Source organism: Magnolia sinica, unplaced genomic scaffold (assembly GCF_029962835.1).
Source record: "Magnolia sinica isolate HGM2019 unplaced genomic scaffold, MsV1 ctg251, whole genome shotgun sequence".
NCBI classification, from domain to species: Eukaryota; Viridiplantae; Streptophyta; class Magnoliopsida; order Magnoliales; family Magnoliaceae; genus Magnolia; species Magnolia sinica.
This window is the reverse complement of record NW_026682795.1, coordinates 1-20,243: the sequence shown is the minus strand read 5'-3', so window position 1 is coordinate 20,243 and position 20,243 is coordinate 1. Positions and strand designations below refer to the sequence as shown.

The window sequence follows — 20,243 nt, the reverse complement described above, 5'->3', positions numbered from 1 at the left end:
TGGTCAGATCATCCTAATGATGGTAGGGCCCACCAGTTCTCATGGTACCCATTATATGTAGGCTCGCCATATGTTGTACTGTACCATTACGAGTTTCTTGTACCAGTGGGGCCAGGTGCAGACGATCCAGACAGCTGATATGATGGGCCTCATCATGGATGGTCCAACCAATCACTCCCCCAGATTGGAAAAATCCCAACCATTCAACAAGTGGCCACATAAGTAAACTCGTTCACATTCAACCAAAAACAAGACCAACGGTCAGGATCCTCCAATCGAGTGGATTTTTAGCACACGTACAATTGAAGGCTATCATATCCTGTGGACCCCATTTGTACAAACATTCACTCGAGCATCAAATAACATGTTATTAAAGAGAAGCAAATAATGATAAAATAAATAAATAAAATAAACTAACTCTCACCTTTCACCTAATGTGAGCAAATAACGGGGCTTCTATGATCGAATCAAACCTTCTCTTTCCCTATTCATTATTTTCCCCCCAGCTACTGAAATTCAAACCCCACCTACTTAAAATCAGGGCCATCCATGTTCATGACCCACACATTCAATGCTACAATGCAATCAAATGCCATAAATTCAGGCAATCACAGCCTCTCTTTCACTAAGATCATTAGATTTTCCCCCCTTTTTTTGTCTGCCGAGCCTACTCGCCAAGTGGATGAAACACATGAGCTTGATCTTATTTCATCAGGTGGGCCACACTTGTCCAGTTAATGTGGACCATTGGCCTCCTTTTCAACTGCATTTTTCAGGCATGTGCGCTCTCCTGAGAAGAGTGGACCATGGACGGGCCTGATTTATGGATAAGCAGGCATTCACTGTGGGGCACCCATTGATGAATGGCCAAGATCTCATGAATGTGTTCCATGCTTCCACATAGGGTCATAGGATTCTGATCATACATGGTTGGAATTATGAAATCATAGGCATGTTTGCATAGAGGAGAGTGTAGAACAGTTCGACTTCCGGTAAGCTTCGGATGATCTGAATAAAACTATTTTGGCTCGGCTCCTCGAGTAGGCGTGTACCCAACTGGGCCACTCGTGGCAAGAGTTTTGCGAGTGGGACCCCCAACGAAGGACCACTTTTCGATTGCATCTCAACCTCTTCCATCAACCCGTCCACCACCTTTTTCAGTGATATCTTCGCAACATTTCTGAAATCATCACTGCAGCAAAAAGGACTGACAAAACTTAAGAGAAAAATTGTTTGGGATTGCAGGAAGTAGAAATTAAGTGGAGTCAATTTAGAAGAACCAAAAACCCATATGATTATTAGGATGATATAACAAAATAGAAAAGGTCAATAATCCCAAATGCAACTCTTCTACGTCGGCCACATGGGCCCCAACATGTAGATGCCCTTGCCCAAGAATCAGCTCAGCCAGAATATACTACCAAGAAGGGAACCTGTCACCCAACCTCACCTCTCCTGCCCACCTATCATTCCAAAATCTAATTCTCTTACTGTCCCCCTATTGAAAGCCTATTCCCTCCCACACACTTTCTTTAAGAGAAGCTACCGACTTCCACAAATAAGAAGATAGGTACAAGGATGAAGCTTTAGTCCACCACCGGCACTTCGCCAACCCGGTATTTTTTCGATATTACCTCCCTCCATCTAGCTTCTCCCTCAAACCCAAACCTCCAAATCCATTTCCCCAACAACGCTAGATTCATTTCTTCTAACTTTAGGATTCTTGCCCCTCCTTGACCCGTCGGTTTGCACACTTTATCTCATGACATAAGGTAAAATTTGTCTCTCCCGACCCTTTCCACAAGAAATCCCTTCTTCATCTCTCCAAGGCATTAGATTTTGGACATTTGAAAGGAGACATGAAATAGACAGGAAGATTGGATGAAGTTTTTATCATAACCATCCTCCCACCCATTGAAAGGTACATAGACATCTTCTGATCACATCTTTCTATAATTGTCCCACATGTGCTTTGCCAGCCTTCCTATACATAACGGTAAACCCAAGTACGTTGTCGGAAAGGACGCTTCCCTACACCCAAAACCTTCGCAAATTCCCAAACTTTTTTCTTTGGACATGCCCGCCCCTAAAATCTCACTCTTGGAAATGTTAATTCTCAAACCGGACACCACTTGTAAACCTACAATAAAGGATCGAAGATTTTCCGCAAAGAAGTCGTCCGCCTTACACAACAGAAGACTAGCATCCACATACTAAATGTGGGAAATCTAAAAGTTCATGTTATCCACCCCAAAGCCTTTGACCAATCCAACCCAAGTCCCTCTATCTATCATTCTACTAAGGGCCTCTATAATTATAACAAAAAGGAACGGAGACAAAAGATCGCCTTGACATAAGTAAACCATGAGAAGCCTCAAAATAAAATTAAAAAAAAAAAAAAAAAAAAACCTTTCTGAGATCCGTTAACCAGTATGGAGAATTTTGCTGATCTGACACGAGTTTGAATCTAAAAGCACCACTTCGGACCACATCCAAGCCTGCCCAACATGTATTCTAAAAAGGACCAATTGACGTGATCATATGCTTTTTTAACATCAAGTTTACATACCAAACCTTCCTCTCCTTTTATATAACAAGAGTCGATGCATTCATTTGTCAAAAGAGAACAATCAACAATTTGCCCAACATGTATTATAAAAAGGACCAATCGACATGATCATATGCCCATAAAGGCCCTTTGGGATTCTGAAATAACGCTTCCCAACACTTTCCGGAATCTTGATGCCAACACCTTTGCTAATATCTTTTAAGGACCCCCTAACAAACTAATAGGGCGAAAATCTTTCAAACATTCAGCTCCTTCCTTTTTGGGTATCATAGCTATGAACGTCGCCCCTAATTGCGTCGCAATTAATCTTTCAAAAAATTCTTACATGAAGCCAACAATGTCACCCTTGACACACCCTCAAAATTGCTGATAAAATGCTATCGGAAAACTATCTGGCCCTGGAGCCTTGTCACTACCCAATTATGCCACTTCTTTCACAATTTATTCTTCTGAAAAAGGTTGCTCTAAAGAATTCACATCTTCTGTCGACAAAGTATCAAAACGCAAGTTATTGAGAGCTGGCCTACTACCTATTTCCTTAGATAAAAGATCTTTATAGAATTGGATTATCTTTTCGCAAATCTAAGACTTCCCTTCGATCCTTAATCTTGTTTGTACGCGCTCTCGCACTCGCCATCACATGAAAGAACTTGGTGTTTTTATCACCCCCTTGCAACCATGTTGCCCTAGACTTTTGTCGCCATTTAATCTCTTCCTCCCTCAACTTAGCTTTGTATTTTGCTCTCTACACTTCCCTCTATGCCTTTTCCTCCTCCAATAGCCCCTCATCCTCCTCTTTGGAATCTAGCTTTTGAATCGCTAGAAGGATCTTGGAATTTTCCTCCTCTCGACCATTGAGGACCTCTTTTTTCCATTCCCCTATCTTTTGTTTCAGCCGCTTTAATTTTTGGAATAGAGAAACACCGGCAACCCTTCTACCATAAAAGACGACCACCACTCCATGATCATTGCTCCAAACCCTTCGATTTCCAACCATGCCAACTCAAACCAAAACAGACGTGGCCCCCAATTCTCCTCATCCACTTCCAAAAGGATTGGACAATGATCCAAGAAAGGTCTAGGTTGGCATTGTATTTCGCAACGGATAATTCTCCGTCCAATCCGGGGAAATTAGGAATTTATCTAGCCTACTCATAATCAGAGTCTCTTGCCTATTTAACCATGTGAACTTGGCACCACCCATCGGAAGATCTATCATCTCATTTTTTAAAATCCATTCGGAAAAGTTTTTCATACTTCTAGATATCCGCCCCCCATTCGACTTCTCATGAAGCATTCTAACGAAGTGTCCTCCCACGCACCATGTCAAGTCCCACCTATTGCGACATGAATCCAATTCAGCCCAAAATTCATCTCGTTGTTTCAGTTTGCACGGACCATAAACTGAAGAAAAACACCACCTAAACCCCTTTCTTTTAGCACCACTGATACTGAGTACTTACCTGTCCAACTATCCTCTATGCCCCAAATTGCCGAATTCCATATCAGAAGAATCCCTCCAGCTGCATCAATGGCATCCACTGCTAACCATAGATTTTCTTTGCCCCATGAAATGGAATTAATCATCCATTGATCTGTTTCCGCCCACTTAGTTTCCTGGATCTCAGCCATCTGGATTTTATATCTCTTACACATATCTTTAAGCTAACTTCTTTTTTTAGCACACCCCAATCCCCGCGCATTCCATATCATAATCTTCATTTACAGGTCTATTGTCCCCTCCTGGCCCCCCGTATCTGTACAGACTGTTGAGATCCTTCCATAGTCCAGACTTGTTATTCCTCAGATATTGGTTTGAACCTGCTTTGGGACTACCGATCTGCCCCTTTCTTCAACCCATTTGAACTAGGCTACATAATCTTCTGCTCTATCCCCAAACGATACCTCCATTAAGCACACAACCTCCATTGTTACCATTTTTATCCTTTTCATGCCTTGGGCCATTGAGATCCTTCTGATTGTTGTTGCCAGTGTTCGAAATATCGGTATCGAGCAGTGTTTCGAAACCTTGGGATACAGATATGTATCGGTTATCGCACGAGATATATCGTTTGCAGAGCTGGGCATCGGACCGAGTCGGCTCGGATTTGGCCCAACTCGACTAGGTCCGGATTTTACATGGCCCAACCCGAACTCAGACCGAACCGGGACCGAGTCTGAGTCAGCTGACTTGGTCCGACCCGAACATCTACTGATCTGAACCGATCCGAGTCCAACTCGGTCAGGAAAACCGAGTCGGATCCGATTGTGCAAGGTTGGGCATCCTACTTTCATGGTGGAAAACGTACACAAACTCAAAACTCATCCCTCATTCGGAAGAAAGTAATAACATTTTCTGGAATACTCCTGATAATTCCATTATTGAAATAGGGATTAGTTTACAAACCTACAACCACACTCTAAAATTTTTAAAGTAATCAAGAAGCCTGAAATAAGGCTTAGATGATGAATCCAAAGCCTGAAATAACAATGATGCACATCAAATTGCTACATAACCATGTGATATGATATCCATGGCCACGCAACGGATAAGCGAACCGTCCGATGAGTTGTACGGTGCCGGTGCCGGGATTTTAAATCAATACTAGAAATTTCCTACCTTTCTAATACATGAAATTTTAAACTAGTTTGGATGAGAATCCTATTGAAAAAATTCAAGTCATGGATCACATTTCATTGTAACAATGCGTGCATGAAATCTCTACCATTTATCAGGAGAGGGCCACCAAGAACACGCCCTATCCAATAAAAAGAAAGGGCTAAGACGGTCTACTCATCAAGTGGGCCATTCTTGAAGTTTGATAACAGCCGATATTCATATGGGTCCCACATGGTGAGAGATCCAGACTGATTTTATGGGACAGGGCATGTTCATGGTTGGACCCACTGATCAATGTCCGTGCAAGAAGCATCATACATAAAAATTTAAAATATTTTTTTAAAAAAAAAAATCTTAGAAGGCTTACCTTTTAAAAATCAAACCTCAAATATCTACCTCTAGGAAAAAACAGATATTGATCAGATTATTTAAAAAAAATAAAAAATCTTAGAAGGCTTACCACCCTTACGTCTTCTTCTTCTACTTATTCTCCTCCTCTCTCTCTCTCTCTCTCTCTCTCTCTCTCTCTCTCTCTCTCTCTCTCTCTCTCTCGGGCGACGGGGAGGGTAAAAAGAGTTTTAGGTTTTGGATGAAAAAAAAGGGTATTTATAGGTATACCCGACGTCGCTCCGGGTCGGGTCTGTTCGGGTCGGTTCGGACCCATTCGGTTCGGGTATTCGGACCGGATCTGTCCGGGTATAGTGCTATCCGAACCCAACTCGAAATTAAATCGGATCTGGCCGATCAGAATCGATCAGGCTCGATCAGATCGTCGGCTCTGTTCGGAACGGTACCAAGTCGGGTCTGGTCGGGTCGGATCCACCGGATCAGGCCCAAGTTGCCCACCTCTAATCGTTTGTATCGCGTAATTTATCGCACTTTTTGGGAAACGTGGGGAAACATTGGCAAAATGGTTGAATTTTTTTATGAAACTTCAGGGATTATTTTAAAAGACCTTAATACACACTTTTAAATCATAAAATCTCAAAAAAGAAGTGCACATAATAAATTTCCTTCGTATAAGGTCCTAAGTTATGCATTATCTGATTGAACTAAGGTAAATATATTCAAATATGATGCATAACATTTATAAATGTATAAAAATATGTATGAAAACATAACCAATGTATTCAAAAGCAAAAGATATATTAGAAATTAGAAAACATACCTATCAATGATGTGTGTATTCAATATCCACCCGTCCATCCGTTTTTCCATGTCATTTTAGGACATTATCCAAGCAACCAACGACTTGGATGGGACCTTGACCATGGGGCTACCTCGATATAAGATGGTGTATCAACATTGTGAATTCATTTTAACATATCATTTTAGGGCATGGGCCGAAAAATAAGGCAGATCCAAATTTGAGGTGGACCACACAACACAAAATAGTGGTCATTGAATGACCACCATTAAACTTTTTTGGGGCTATAAATTTTTTGGATCAAGTTAATATTTATGTTTTCCCATCCAGGGTTGTCAAACCTTATGAACAGATTGGATGGCAAATAAACATTACGGTGGGCCCTAAGAAACTTCAATGGTGGACATCATTGCCACCACGTTTTCTTGTAGTGTGGTACACTTGAGCTTATATCTGTTTACTTTTTGGGCTCATGCCTTAAAATGACTTATGAAAGTGGATGGATGGTGTGGATTGGATGGTGTACCACACACCAGCGACCTAGCTGGTGTGGGTACGTGTAGTGCGAAGTTGGGATGCAGATAACTACTAAAGCCTTTTGCGGGAAGTTCCTGCGCTGGAACCTAGGTGGGGCACACCGTGATGTTTGTGAGAAATCTACCTCATCCATCCGTTTTGTGAGCTTATTTTAAGACTTGAGGCAAAAATTGAGCAAGATCCAAAACTCACGTGGGCCGCACTAAAGGAAAAGGCAGGTAGGGAAATTCCTACCGTTGAAACCTCCCTGGGTCAACAACCTGTGATGTTTACATTCCATCCATACCGTTCATAATGTCATTACTACTAGGATGAACCAAAAACACAAATATTAAACCGAGTCAAAACTTCTGTGGCCCCACATATTTCAACTGTGGACGTTCAATTCTCACGTTTTCGGCCTACTTGAGTCTTGGATCTGGCTCATTTTTGGCCCCAAGTCCTAAAATGATCTCAAATAACGGATGGACGAGGTGGTTTTCTCACAAACATCACAGTGGACCCCACCTAAGTTTCCAGCGCTGGAACTTCCTGCGAAAGCCTTTCGCAGGAAATCCACGTCCACGAAGATGAGCGCTAATGATCCTCGAGCTCAAGTTGTACAAACAATTCAAACGAGATCAAAGCTACATGGGCCCCACAGCAATGTATTTATTATATCCACATCGTTCATCCATTTGGATAGATCATTTTAGATCATGAGCCCAAAAATGAGTCGTATCCAAATCTCAATTGGACCACACCACAAATAGCAATGAGGACAATGATTCTCACCGTTATAACATTCGTAGGGCCCACCATAAAGTTTATTTTCCATCCAATCTGTTCATGAGGTCACAAAGACCTTGATGAAGAGGAAAAACAAATATCATATCGATCCAAAACTTCTGTGACCCCAAAAGGATTTCAATGGTAGATGTTCAATATCCCGCTGTTTTTTTCAGTGTGGTCCACTTGATCTGTCTTATTTTTTGGCTAAAGCCTTATGACGAGCTCGTCAAATGGACGAACAGTTTGGATATAACATATACCTCATGATGGGAGCCACGGAACTTGGTGACGTCAACACACCATCCATGTCAGTCGTGTGTGGTACACCAACCCTTCCTCTTCTGGAAAATAAGGGCTCGGGGCCCTTTTTTTTTAAGCAGAGGATTCCGGAACGCGGGAACCCTAAAATCTCTCCCAAATGCAGAGGATTTCTCCAGATTTCACACCCAATCTCTCCAAATCAGAGACTTCGATTTGAATGGCCCATCAAATGCAGCTTCCGATCGGAGTGATCTTCTTTATAGGTATCGAAATCTACCGTTGAAATTTTATTTTTTATTTTTTTTCATTTTTTTCTAGATAATGATGCTCTCCCACCATCCCGGAGTTGGCTACAGTAGCCCCGGCTGGTATTGTATAGCAAATTTCTTGAAAAAAGAAATAAATTCCCAATAAAAGTGATAGTATCGTTGATATCGCACGATATTTAGAACAATATTTAGTTATATAAACTATTTTTGGCGATATTATGCAATATTTTATTGATATATCGATCGATAAAAAGTATTCTATAAAATTTTCCAATTTTTTAGTATCTTCCAAAGGGTTTCGTATCGCTGGACTGGGATACTGATAATATCGGTCGATAGTATCGATATTTCAAACACTGGTTGTTGCCACACATCTGTCTCTGCCGAAAAAGACTGTGATGTATCAACTCCATTGATCTCACTGATTGTTGAATGCTACCTGATAGCCAAAGGATCCTCAAGTTCACCGCTTCGACCTTCGTCCCGATAAAATTGGTGTTGACCCTAATGTCCCACTGGGCAAAAGGACTGTCCTAAGTTTGGAGTGTGGGTTCTGAGTAACACCCCACCGAAACTTTCCCCCGAAATTTTAAAAGGGCAGACTATCGCCTGGTCCTCTACTGGCGATCGAATGCTTTATGCTTACACTCGGATTCGTCATCACATAGGAGTAGCTCTCCTATTGAAAATCACAGTCGAAGTCGTTAATTGAGGTGGGCAGGAGCCAAACTCTTTGTGAAGCCTGTCTCCCATCACTTGAGACTCTGTTATCTGACGAATTTTGCGTTCAATCCGAGTCGCACATGCCTTGACCTAAGTAATCGAGGGCACGTGTGGCAATGGGATTAAAGTTCTCACGTGTCGAGGTTATGACATTGGCAATGGGATTAAAGTTGTCATGTGCCAAGGTCATATCGTTGGCCTGAGTATTTGTATTTGTGCTCGGCCCAATAGAATCCATCGAAAGAAGGCTCTCTCTCCCATCGTGGTGACGTGTTGGCACACGATTTGTTGGGGAGAAGACTTCGAGAGCCCCCTCATAAATGCCTTTGGCCTTGAACCTACAACTCCACCAAATTTTCTCCGCACATCTCTCCAGACCAGACGCCAAGTACCAATTCGAATGGAGCAGGACAGAGATCGTGGCACGTGTCCTCCCCCCTTCGATGCTCTTTCGCAGCTTGACACTTGTCCCTTATCTTTGTTGGTGATCGGTAGGAGTATGGATCAGGTTCTCCTCCTTTGTGATTTGGTTCCCTCGCCATGGGCAAGCCCTGTTTAGCTTCGCAGTCTTATGCTTCATCCACAATCTGCTCTTGGATCACCTTCACCGGGATACTAGCATTGCCCACCTTTAAACCTATGGAAGTCAGATATTTGGATAATTTCTTCTTCTTGATTCGAATTCTTGTGAAGCAAAGTTCTTCACTCCTGTCTATACGCTTATCGATTTCCACCACCACATCCACACAAGCTCCAAGCTCTTGAAAGACGTTGTCCATCCAAAGCTCCAGAGGAATGTGCCACATTTGGTAGTAGTGTTCCTCCCATCCGAAAATGGACCGGGCTTCCCATTTTTGTATATTTTTTATGATTTCGCCTTCGCTCAAGTTGCATATAGAGAATACATTTTTGGCATGGTCTTAACATCCCAGCTACATCAGCATCGTATCCTCCTGTATCGGTTTGACAATGAGCTCTTCCTCTAACTATTCGCATTCGCTAAGAAGCCAATGGATTAGGTATGACTCTTCTGTTTCAATCTCCAGTCTGAACAACTGTTGCGAAGCAGTCTTCAAATTTCGTCATAGAGTCGGCCAACACATAAGGGTGTAATGATACCTCTGGACCTGCCGAATCTATCCTCTAAGCCCATTCGATTTCTTTTTCTTCTAAGACTTGTATGTTCCCATCTAGATTTGCTTGTAGCTCTGATATGTTCGCAACCGCCTCTTTGTAGGACCTCCCTGTTACCACCTTTGTTGCCATCTTCGAAGGGCCCGAGCTTTCTGGAGCACCTGACCGAGGTACACTCTTTTATATTCCTTTCGACGAATATCTTCCATGTTTATCTTTACCTGTTTCTATGTTGTTTCTCCTTTTTGGATCGTATTTTGCCTTCCGAACTCTCACTTTGTTCCCTTTGAAGCTTTCCCCATTTAGTTCGACCATTGCTCTTGCCAGTTCCTCTTCGGAGCTCATACGAAGGAACGTGAAGCCTCTACACTATCATTAGAGTTTCTTTGCCGCAAAACTACAACCTCCATAACTATGTCTGCGCAAGCAAAGACCCTCTCAAAGTTGATTGGTTTCCAAGATTCAAGGTAGCCTTCAACAAAAAATATTAGATATGAAGACAAAGTCCATGAATGAGAATACTTTTTCCTCCATTCCTGTTTCTTTCTACAAACTAATTCCCACTCACCCTGTTCATTTCCGCAGTTCGTGGATTCGTCTACTTCCCCGATTGCCGACTCCAAGATTCCTTTCCCTCATTCTTTCACACCGCTCATCATCTTGCCAAAACACAGGGCCGCCAGCCACGTGGCAAGTCTCCTGCCTAGTCAGGAGACCTATAAGTGTGGAGTGGCTCCCCTTGCAACCTTCATCCGCGTGGCAATGTGAGTTGACTATGATGCCCTTCCCCCTTGGCTAAATTTGCCCTTTTAACCTCCAATCTAACCCATCTTGCCACATGGCAATCTCAAATCCTAACCACCCAAGCCCCTTTTTAACCCTAGATTTGCTAAGATTTACCAGAAAACCGGACTGAGAGACTAAAAATAGCCGCCTTCCCTTCACATTTCAAGCATCCAGTAGAACTAAGAACCCCTTCGATCATAAACCCATCAAATCCAATCATCCAGCAATCCTAGAAGCCCTAAAGCCACTTCCATCCATCCCATCCCTCCACCGAGGAGAGGAAACAGCAACAGAAGAAAGCCTAGCACAGGTCTGGCCTAATCCAGTTAGATCCCTAGCCTCCCAAGCAACACAGGCCTAGATCCAAGCCACTTAATTCAATCCTTGCGACGCTATTGTCCAGCCAACCGTCCAACCTCTGAGATCAACTTCGTCAGCCCTTACTTTAACATCGTGCAACATTTAATTCCTTCTCAACCCCCATGCTTACCGCATCCGTCAACATTGCATTACATAGCACAAAACACCAAATTGATTCGAACATATACTCTGTGGCTCGCCGATATATTCGGATCTTGCCCATCAGAAACTCTGATCGATTGGTATACGCACAGAAAGTGGGTAGTCAAGGCGGATTTATCCAGCCAAAATTACCGTCTACCATCGGCATTGCATTCAACACAGAATTATACACACACAACATTACATATATAGTCTTGCATACATAGCACTCAGCACCCGATTAGTTCAAATGTATGCTCTGCGACTCGTCAAGTTAATCGGATACCAATTTTTATTGAAAATAGTTTTTTGGAATTTTTTACTAGAGCATACAGTACATTCTGATAAATAGCCTGGATCTCACACGTGTGCTGTCTTGGCACACTTTTGGCAAAGCTCTGAGTCAGTTCCTCTTTCAACTATGAGGATGTACCGTTCGATGCTTAGACTATGTTCCGAATCAGCACTAGATAAGGTTAGAGTTTCCCAGAAACCCAAATGCAGATGCTGTTTGTCTGTACGTCTCTCCAAACAGAAGAAATCAGGCTGAGAGACAACCATGCAAAAGAGAAAATCTGGGCTACTGACCTTGATAGAACGACCCGTGTCTCTGCCATGAGTTGGTCGAGTTTGCTGACATCTGGAAGCAGTGCGGAACCATCACTTGATGCAGCCACCAGCTGTTTGTATACAATAGCATTTTCAGGTACCAAGTAGGTCACCCACTGATGAGGGGGCCCCATGCTCATGAACGAATCCAATATTTGCACAATGGTTTCACGTAGTTGGTTAGTGCTGAATGGGTCCCTCAGCTGCTTTCTGCATACGAAGATGACCAGAAAATGTGATATCAATCTATGCCAGTGTGAAAATGGACACAGAATAACCATTTGAGAAACAACAAAGAAATTTGTGCAAAGAGGATTGAGGGTTTTCTTCATGACACGCATGCTAATGTGGCTTATGTGCAACATTGGGGCCATTTATCAGATGAGGCCCACCATGAACATGTTCTGGCCCAAAATCAGCTGGTCTGGTATCGGTTGAGTATGGACCATTGGCTATTTCCTTTCCAACTGTTTGTCCATTTTCTTTTGTCTGGAACACTTGATGATTGGACTTGATTTCCATGCAAAGGCACATCCACGGTAGGCCCACCTGATGAATGGCCCATATCTAGCACATGTGTGGCACGAAGAAAACCCCGATACTCTTTACTCAAATCTACATTCCTCTGACCATGTTGATCTGTAAAATAAGATTGATGTTGGAAACAAGGGTTTAACCAAACATGATGAAACCTAATGACCCAACAAACTGACAGGTGTGTACAGATAAAATTATAAATAACATTTAATGTGGATATGATAACACACATTTGAAATAAATATATTTGAATATTGTAGAAGAGAATCCAGTGCTAAACACACTAATATCCAAGTTAGCTACCAAGCACCCAATAATCATTATCCATGCAAGCAGCACCCATGTAAGAGATTTGGACTTCATATAGTGTGCCCTTCCATGAATGGGCCGTCAAGCTGAAAATCGAATGTTGACCATTGGTTGGAAGTTTCCTTTAACTACCATTTGAATTCTAGAAGTCCTCAACTCAGTGGCTGTAACCGCACAACTGGTGTGATTTTTAGGGGTCCCAAGATGAAAGGTCCCAGGAGGGCCCAGAAAATGAAAGGTCCAGATGTTGTACTTGTACATGGGTTCTGAATGTATGAATATCACATGCTTGAATAAAATAATACTTATATTGAATGTACAGAAATTGAATGCATTAAAAAATTGATAAAAATATATTAAGAATATACATGGGTGAGCTCCAGCAGTAGTGCGGTACCAGTACCACCATTACTTATGTTGGTGCTGGTCTGTTGCCGTAACATTGAGCTGTGTGTATGACATCCGACCATCCAAAAGGTGCACCGTGCCATGATGGTCGGACACAACCAAAAGTCAGGCATATCCAATCATCAGGTGTCCCTGGCTGTTGGGGGACTTTCCTTCTTCTTATTTTCTTTTGTGTGTGTGCGCGCAGTGGCGGGGATGATATAGGCCTTATTTTGGCACATGTGTTGGGTTCCATACATATACCACATGGAGTCATGGATCACCACTTGAATGGGGAGTTTTTGGGTGGTTGTTCATTGTCTCATACAGTGGCCCACTTGATGACTGGATTGGCCTATTTTTGAGCTAGGTGCACATCATGTTGAGCGCACCTTTTGGACAGGTTGGATGTCATACATACACCATGTGGGTCACACAAAAGCTTAGTACCACTATTACTAATGGCGGTTCCAGTACCTGGAGTGCACTTCATAAAAGGCTCTAAGAGTACAGAACTATGCAAACATCAACACACACATCCAACGTGGAAGTCCTTCAAAGAGGGAAGCACTCTAGGTGACATGAGCAATTTTAATCATTCAAATGTTTAGAACTCAAGAAAGCGGGAAGTGGACTGCAAATATATGCATCTTCAACTTACTCCTTGAGAACTTCCATCGCAGCTCTCTGCATGTTCGGAATCAATGAGCTCATGCCATAGTTGGAAAGATAGTCAGCGGTTGCTAGAAACTCTTGCTGGCTGTGCCTGTCAAATGCATCGATTTCATCCTGCACAACTCAGGATATGGCCAGTGTTAATGACATTACACACTTAATTGATGGGCATCACACACATGCACAGCTATACAGGTGGGCCCACCATGTGGATGACCGCGCCCAAAAGTAATGCCAATAAGATCATCCAGCAACCATTCCAAATAATTATCAAGCGTCCACATTCAATGTACACGTGTCACCCAATTGACTTTCGGACCAGATCACTACATGGTGGGGCCCACCTTATGCAGGGCTTGAATGTGCCACACAAGTGCCACCTGTGACTTAGCAAGACTCCAATAAAGTAATCCAACCAACTGCCGAATCCTAGCTACATAAGCATCATATAACTGAAATTATTTCAATTGCTAACCTACTTCAGATATTTTGGTAGTCCAAATAATATTTAACAAGGAGATGTCTAGTTTTCGACACATTAATAATTGTAAGTGTAGAGGGAAAGCACGGCTAAGCTTGTGCATTCTCTCTCTAAATGAAAGATTTCGTAATATCAGAAAAGGCACCCATGCAAAACTCAAGAGAATTAGAAAGAGCATTATACTCAGGATACATAAGATAAGTGACAAACAATAAGAAACAAATACAACCAAAACTTCCAAAGTTAATACGAATCATATGATGAACGGCACGAGAGGTCACACATTAGAAAGGGAGAGAGATATATACAACCAAACAAAAGCGACAGAGAGGAAAGGTAGAGACAAAATCCACTTTAGATGCATCAAAGGTGAAGATCGGAGGCTCTTGGGGAAAGATGATCAGATTATGAAGAGAGGACAGGTACTTCCAAAGGTTGTTAAATGAAGACACGGGAGTGGGGATAGAACTAGGAGGGGCTTTGGTCCCTGGGAGATCAGGAGTGCATGTGTACTACCATTAAATTTAGGTGGGTGGAAAATAGCATTAATAAGGATCATGAAAGAAAAGGTTGTGGGAACATGCGATATTCAAGAGCAAAATCAGGTACGTTCTTTGACTAGCTTTTTCAATAGAACTATGCCAAAAAATGCCCTATGAGAGGAGAAGCATCATCACACCTATCAACGAGAACAAAAGGCATGCACAAAGTTGCACCAAGAGGGATCAAACTTCTGAGTCACGCTATGAAGCTCTCGGAGAAGGTGGCAGGACAGATTAAAAAAAGAAACAAAGATATAAAAAAAAAAAAAATTTGATGTAGGACACATGATTTAATGCTAGCATGCAACATGGAGATTATGAAAGAGTCCATAAAGTAATTCAAATAACAAAATATGCTAACCCACCAAGTATTTAAGAGTAAACAATAGGAAATAAAATCTTATTTAACGTAAATTGCATGCCCGCATGCTAAGAAATCACATAAATCAATTAAAACAAGGCCCGACGAAATGATAGAACTTCAAATTTAGCATAGGCACGTTCCACACTCAAGGGACAAATTTGTAAATTTTATTATTAGGGTTAGAATGGGGAAAATCTGAAATTTGGAAAATTATTATTCATGGAAATTGGAAATTTTGGAATTAAGGTCTTTAGAAATTGGGAAAAATAGAAAATTGGGGATTTAGGGTTTAGGGTAGGATTATGGATGGGGAATCAAGGAGTTTTGATGGGGGAAGCAAGGGAAAATCAAAGGATTGAGCGGTTGTCTATACGGTCAACCTAGGGGCTCGTACGTATGAGTCGTTGGCTATGGTTTTTGGGTCCTCGATGGTTGATTTCGGTCAGGGTTGTAGTTAGATGTTGAAAAGTTGAAGAAAAATATAATTTGAATGGTCTTTAATAGGAAGGGAAGAAGAGAGATGAAGTTTTTTTTTTAAAATACCTCTTTTGGATAGAAAGGAAGAGAGAAGGAAGATGATAGATGGAAGTCTCGCACCTCCGTTGAATGGGGAATGGAATCACACCACACCCAAGCTCCAAATCACATGGAGTATTCTTCAAATCACATGAAGAAGAGAAAACATGGCTTTTTTTTCAAAATAATGGCATCAAGGCTTCACACACCCATCTCTCTTTTAGTCTCAGAAAAGACCTTTTACAAAAAGACGCTCTAAGATAAGATTCTCAACATAAAGACGCTTAGTCAATTAAAAGTTGTTCTTAACTCCCTAATCTCAACACAAATATAAGGTATACCAAAAATAATGAAGCATGTAAACAATCTAAACAACTAAATTATTCCAGGGCCCATGGGAGTCCACAATCAAGATGTTCGATGATGATGATACAATGGTCCGATCATCATGTCCACCCAATCCAACAGTCCGATGTGTCCATCAAGCTCTTATGGGAGCCACTAATCACATGTCAAGTATGTTTAATCTTTTTCTTGCACTACTCATGCACCTCTTGGCAAAGTTAAGGTAGCAGACAGCACCTTTACCGACATTGCCAAGAAAGGAGTCATCCCTACTCCCCTGAGTTTAATTGTCCTTAGTTCTCTCAATTCCTAATCTCTCTACTAAGCACTAACTTCTTACCTATCAGTCACCTTACAAAATCGTTAAATCGTTTCATGACCTTGTTTACCACTTATTGTATTTTTCAGGACTTGAAGACAATGAAGGTGATTGGTGATAGTCATGAGGCTTGTAGGCAGTATTTTCTTGACTCTTATAGTAATCTCCCTACCGGTTCTTTTAGTTTGAATAAGGATGATGTTTTTATGTGGTATTGTCGGTTTGGACATCCATCCAGTAATGTTTTGAAACAATTGTTACCCATGTCTTTTAATATGGATCAGTTGTGAAATTTGTGAACTTTTGAAACATCATCGTAGTGCTTTTGCACCACAATAAAATAAGAGGCACAAAATTTTATTTTACCCGATACATTCTAATGTTTGGACCGCACCTTTTACAGAATCTTCGGTGTGTGTTATGATCCGGTTTAACGGCCTAGCTTGACATGCTCCATGAGTCTTGGTGCATTTGACGTATTGGTTACATTCTTAACAATTGGTATCAAAGGATTCAAAGCCAACACCATGTCCTATCTTCGAGTAAAGGAGTGACCTTCGGAGAGGGCGAACGGGGCCACGGTGAAAGCCCCCAGTCCCACAAAGTGGAATGGGCTACCGGGACAACCAGAGCACAGCCACCATGCTTAGAAAGGGCTATGTGGTATAACCGGAGTGCAGATGTCGTGGTGGAAAGGGGTATGTGGAAAAGTGACTGCAGTGCATGTCTCCACAAAGTGGGCCACCATGGTCATCGGCTGCAGAGCATGGTGGTATGGTACAATCTGGCTTAAGGGCCTAGATGCGTTCATTGAGTCTTGGGGCTTTTGACATATTGGTTAGGTACTCAACAATAGCAACCCCAAAAAAAGCAAAAGAGAAAATAATTTCAGTTAAAAGAAATTTACAAAAATATTAAATACCTTATGTGAAAAAATATACATTTCGGCAGTCCAATGTGATCATTATCTTTGGCATCAAAGGCCACATGCATATTTTCATGCAATTTCTATTGTTTTTGCTGTTTATACTTGTTTTTTTGTGATTTGAGTGGGTCTCAAATTGATTTGAAGATCGTGAATTGCATCACTAATAAATTGCTAAAACACCAGATTGGTACAATAAGTATTGTTGTAACACATGGCCTAAGTAATTTGCATATATGAATGTTGCAACCAAGATTAAAGGTTAGCAAAGTCTGTGTTTATGAAAAAAAAAAGGTCTCGCAAAGAACTAGAAAATGAAAAGAGAGAAGGACAATAGCTCTTACCAACACTCCGGAGCTTCCCAAACCCCGAGCTGTATCGATGTAGAGATGTCTCCCCAGGATGTTGACCTGGACTCTGATGTACAATGTGAGTAGCGTCATGGACCACAATGACAATGCAGTTCTCGTAAAACCTGGTAGCCAAAAGACCAAAAGCAACCAAATGAGCACTAAGGAGACTTTTTTTCCTTTTTCCTTTTTTTTTTTTTTTTTTGCCAAATAAACCCAATGTGCCTTTTCATCTCTGAACTGCAAACAGTTATTTGTTGGAATAGCATGTTTAAGGCTGCATTTGGATATATAATTGACTTGCATGCAATAGTTGCAGAACAGAAATATGTCCAAAGCTGGATTTTTCCCAAGATCCAAAGTCAGTAACCCCAAGCAGATATCTACTATGTTCACTTTGAGTTGGACTTTGAAACAAAAACAATAATATCTTTCAAAAGAACAAAAACAATAGCAACAATACTGCAAGAACTAGCATTTCTAATTGAATAAAAACTTGTAATGATTCACCTCCACTTTCTGACAACACAATCATCACAGTCTAAGTCAATTGTACATCCAAACACAGCCTAAAGAAAACCTGATGTAGGATGGGTTGTGGATGACTTAATGGAGTGCCAAGATTACACAAATTCAGGCTGGAAGGGCCAAAAGAAAAATAGAAAGGGGAAGAAAGATGATAATAGAGATGGGTGGACTAAAGTGTCAAAAAGAAATCGAAAGGGTCTATTCAGCCTCTTCATCACCAACATCCCATTCAACCTTGCGCTGGAGAGGCTGAAGGAGTCTTTCAAGTGATTTGGAAAGGTGGCAGTTATTCATAACCCAAAGCACAGGCTGAACGTACTAAAGTCACTATGGAATCTATGGACAGGAATCTGCTTAGGGGGGGATTGTTCCAGTCCATGAAGCAGCTAACCCTGGGACCCGGAATAGCCTTAATCAGAGAGCAGAGTATCAGCCCGCAGATGAGAGCAAGGATGCTCATCCTTCTAGGATCTCCCCAAATGCCAACCAATATTGCCCAGTTCATTTAAAGAGGCACTTCTGGGGAACACGATACTTTCCTCAAAAGTTTCAGATATTTTTCTGGTCCCCCAGGAATGAATTGGCATTGTCTGTTGAAGAGAAAGCTTTAAATGACAGGGTCTCTATCCTATTGATGGTGGACAGCCTGAGGGTGTCAAAGTTCGGTGCATTGAAGTTCTCTGTTGCAAGAATCACATCCTCTACCTTCCTTTTCTGGTTCCTTACCAAAGAGGAAGTGATCGAGTTCACTTCAGACGTCACCTTATTTAGGAAGTTGCATTTGAGTAAAGTCCAATCCTGGTATCCAAAGGATTTCTCTACCAGCAGAGAAACATGGCTCGGGCTCTCTAGCATCCCTCTGCAGACCTAGTCCAAGTCGGCTATAACCAAAATTGGGGTGTTTCAGCACAGTGATTGAGCTAGAAGAAAGGTCAATCGATCAATCGTTCTTAATGGTTGCCAGGACAAAGGTGCTTCTCAAGCCGGACATGGTGATCAGGAAAACAGTGGAGCTGCTGGTTGGGCAACTTCTCATTCTCAGTGGTGACTGTTCCCTAGCCCCGACCACCACCAGAACCTCTCCCCCATCTTCGCTTTCAGCTCAGACTAAGGCAGCTCATGCCAAGCACCAAGTTTTTCCAGCAGTGATAAGCAGAGCTTCTTCATGGCGACTGAACAATCGTAGGACCAACATGGAGGCATCTATGGATGACTACAGCTGCAATTCTTAGTTGCAGGATTTTCTAACCAGGCATTGCTCCCGCTTCGAATAGACTTCAAACCCGCACTCCTGCTCTCACTTTCTGGCCTTTTATACTTGATAACTTTTTAGGCAAACACCTCCCCGCTTACTCACCTGAATCTATTGCCGCTTTGCTTCAAGCTTTGTGCAACTATAGCCTGTATCATGTAGCCCACGTGGTTCGGTGAGAGGTTGTGATTTTGCATTTGGTGGGGTCTAGAGCTGCTAGGTGGACATTTAAAGCAGGGGTATTTTCACACCAGGCTTGAGTGGGGTGGCATGTGGGACGTGGAGACACACTAAGGGTGGGCGGCCCATATGAGGCGGGTGACTTATGTGAGTCGAGACCCATGTGATATGGGGCCCACGAGGGGGGGTTCGGCCGATGACTTAACCGATGGGAAGTGGGGCATGGGCTATGAGATGAAGTGATTGATTCGTCACGCTCTATCAGTTTGAGCTTCTAGAGCAAGTGGTTAGTTGTCCTGCATCAAAGTGGTATCAGAGCGTGAGGTCTCGTGTTCAAAACTCCTTACCGGGAGTGATTAATGCGGGGGACATTTTCACATTGGGCTCGAGTGGGGTGGCTCGTGGGATGCGAGGGCACACTCAAGGTGGGCAGCCCGTGTGAAGCAGGTGACTCGTGCGAGGTGAGACCCATGTGATGTGGGGCCCAAGAGGGGGGTTCGGCCGAGGACTTAACCCATAGGAAGTGGTGCATGGGCTATAAGATAAAAGGATTGATTCGTCACGCTCTATCAGATCGAGCTTTTAAAGCAAGTGGTTAGTTTTCCA

At 42.2% G+C, this 20,243-nt stretch overlaps 1 protein-coding gene across 1 annotated transcript; it reads right to left on the bottom strand.

The window, feature by feature from the left end:
• Nucleotides 1-348: 348 nt before the first annotated feature.
• LOC131236171 (peroxisome biogenesis protein 3-1-like) lies at nucleotides 349-17,998 on the bottom strand. The gene is made up of 4 exons (XM_058233304.1): nucleotides 17,672-17,998; nucleotides 13,822-13,949; nucleotides 11,907-12,137; nucleotides 349-1,192 (listed from the first exon to the last, which is right to left on the bottom strand). The coding sequence occupies exons 1-4, from the start codon at nucleotides 17,981-17,983 to the stop codon at nucleotides 937-939; spliced, it is 927 nt and encodes a 308-aa protein (XP_058089287.1). The 5' UTR covers nucleotides 17,984-17,998; the 3' UTR covers nucleotides 349-936.
• Between the last annotated feature and the right edge of the window lie 2,245 nt (nucleotides 17,999-20,243).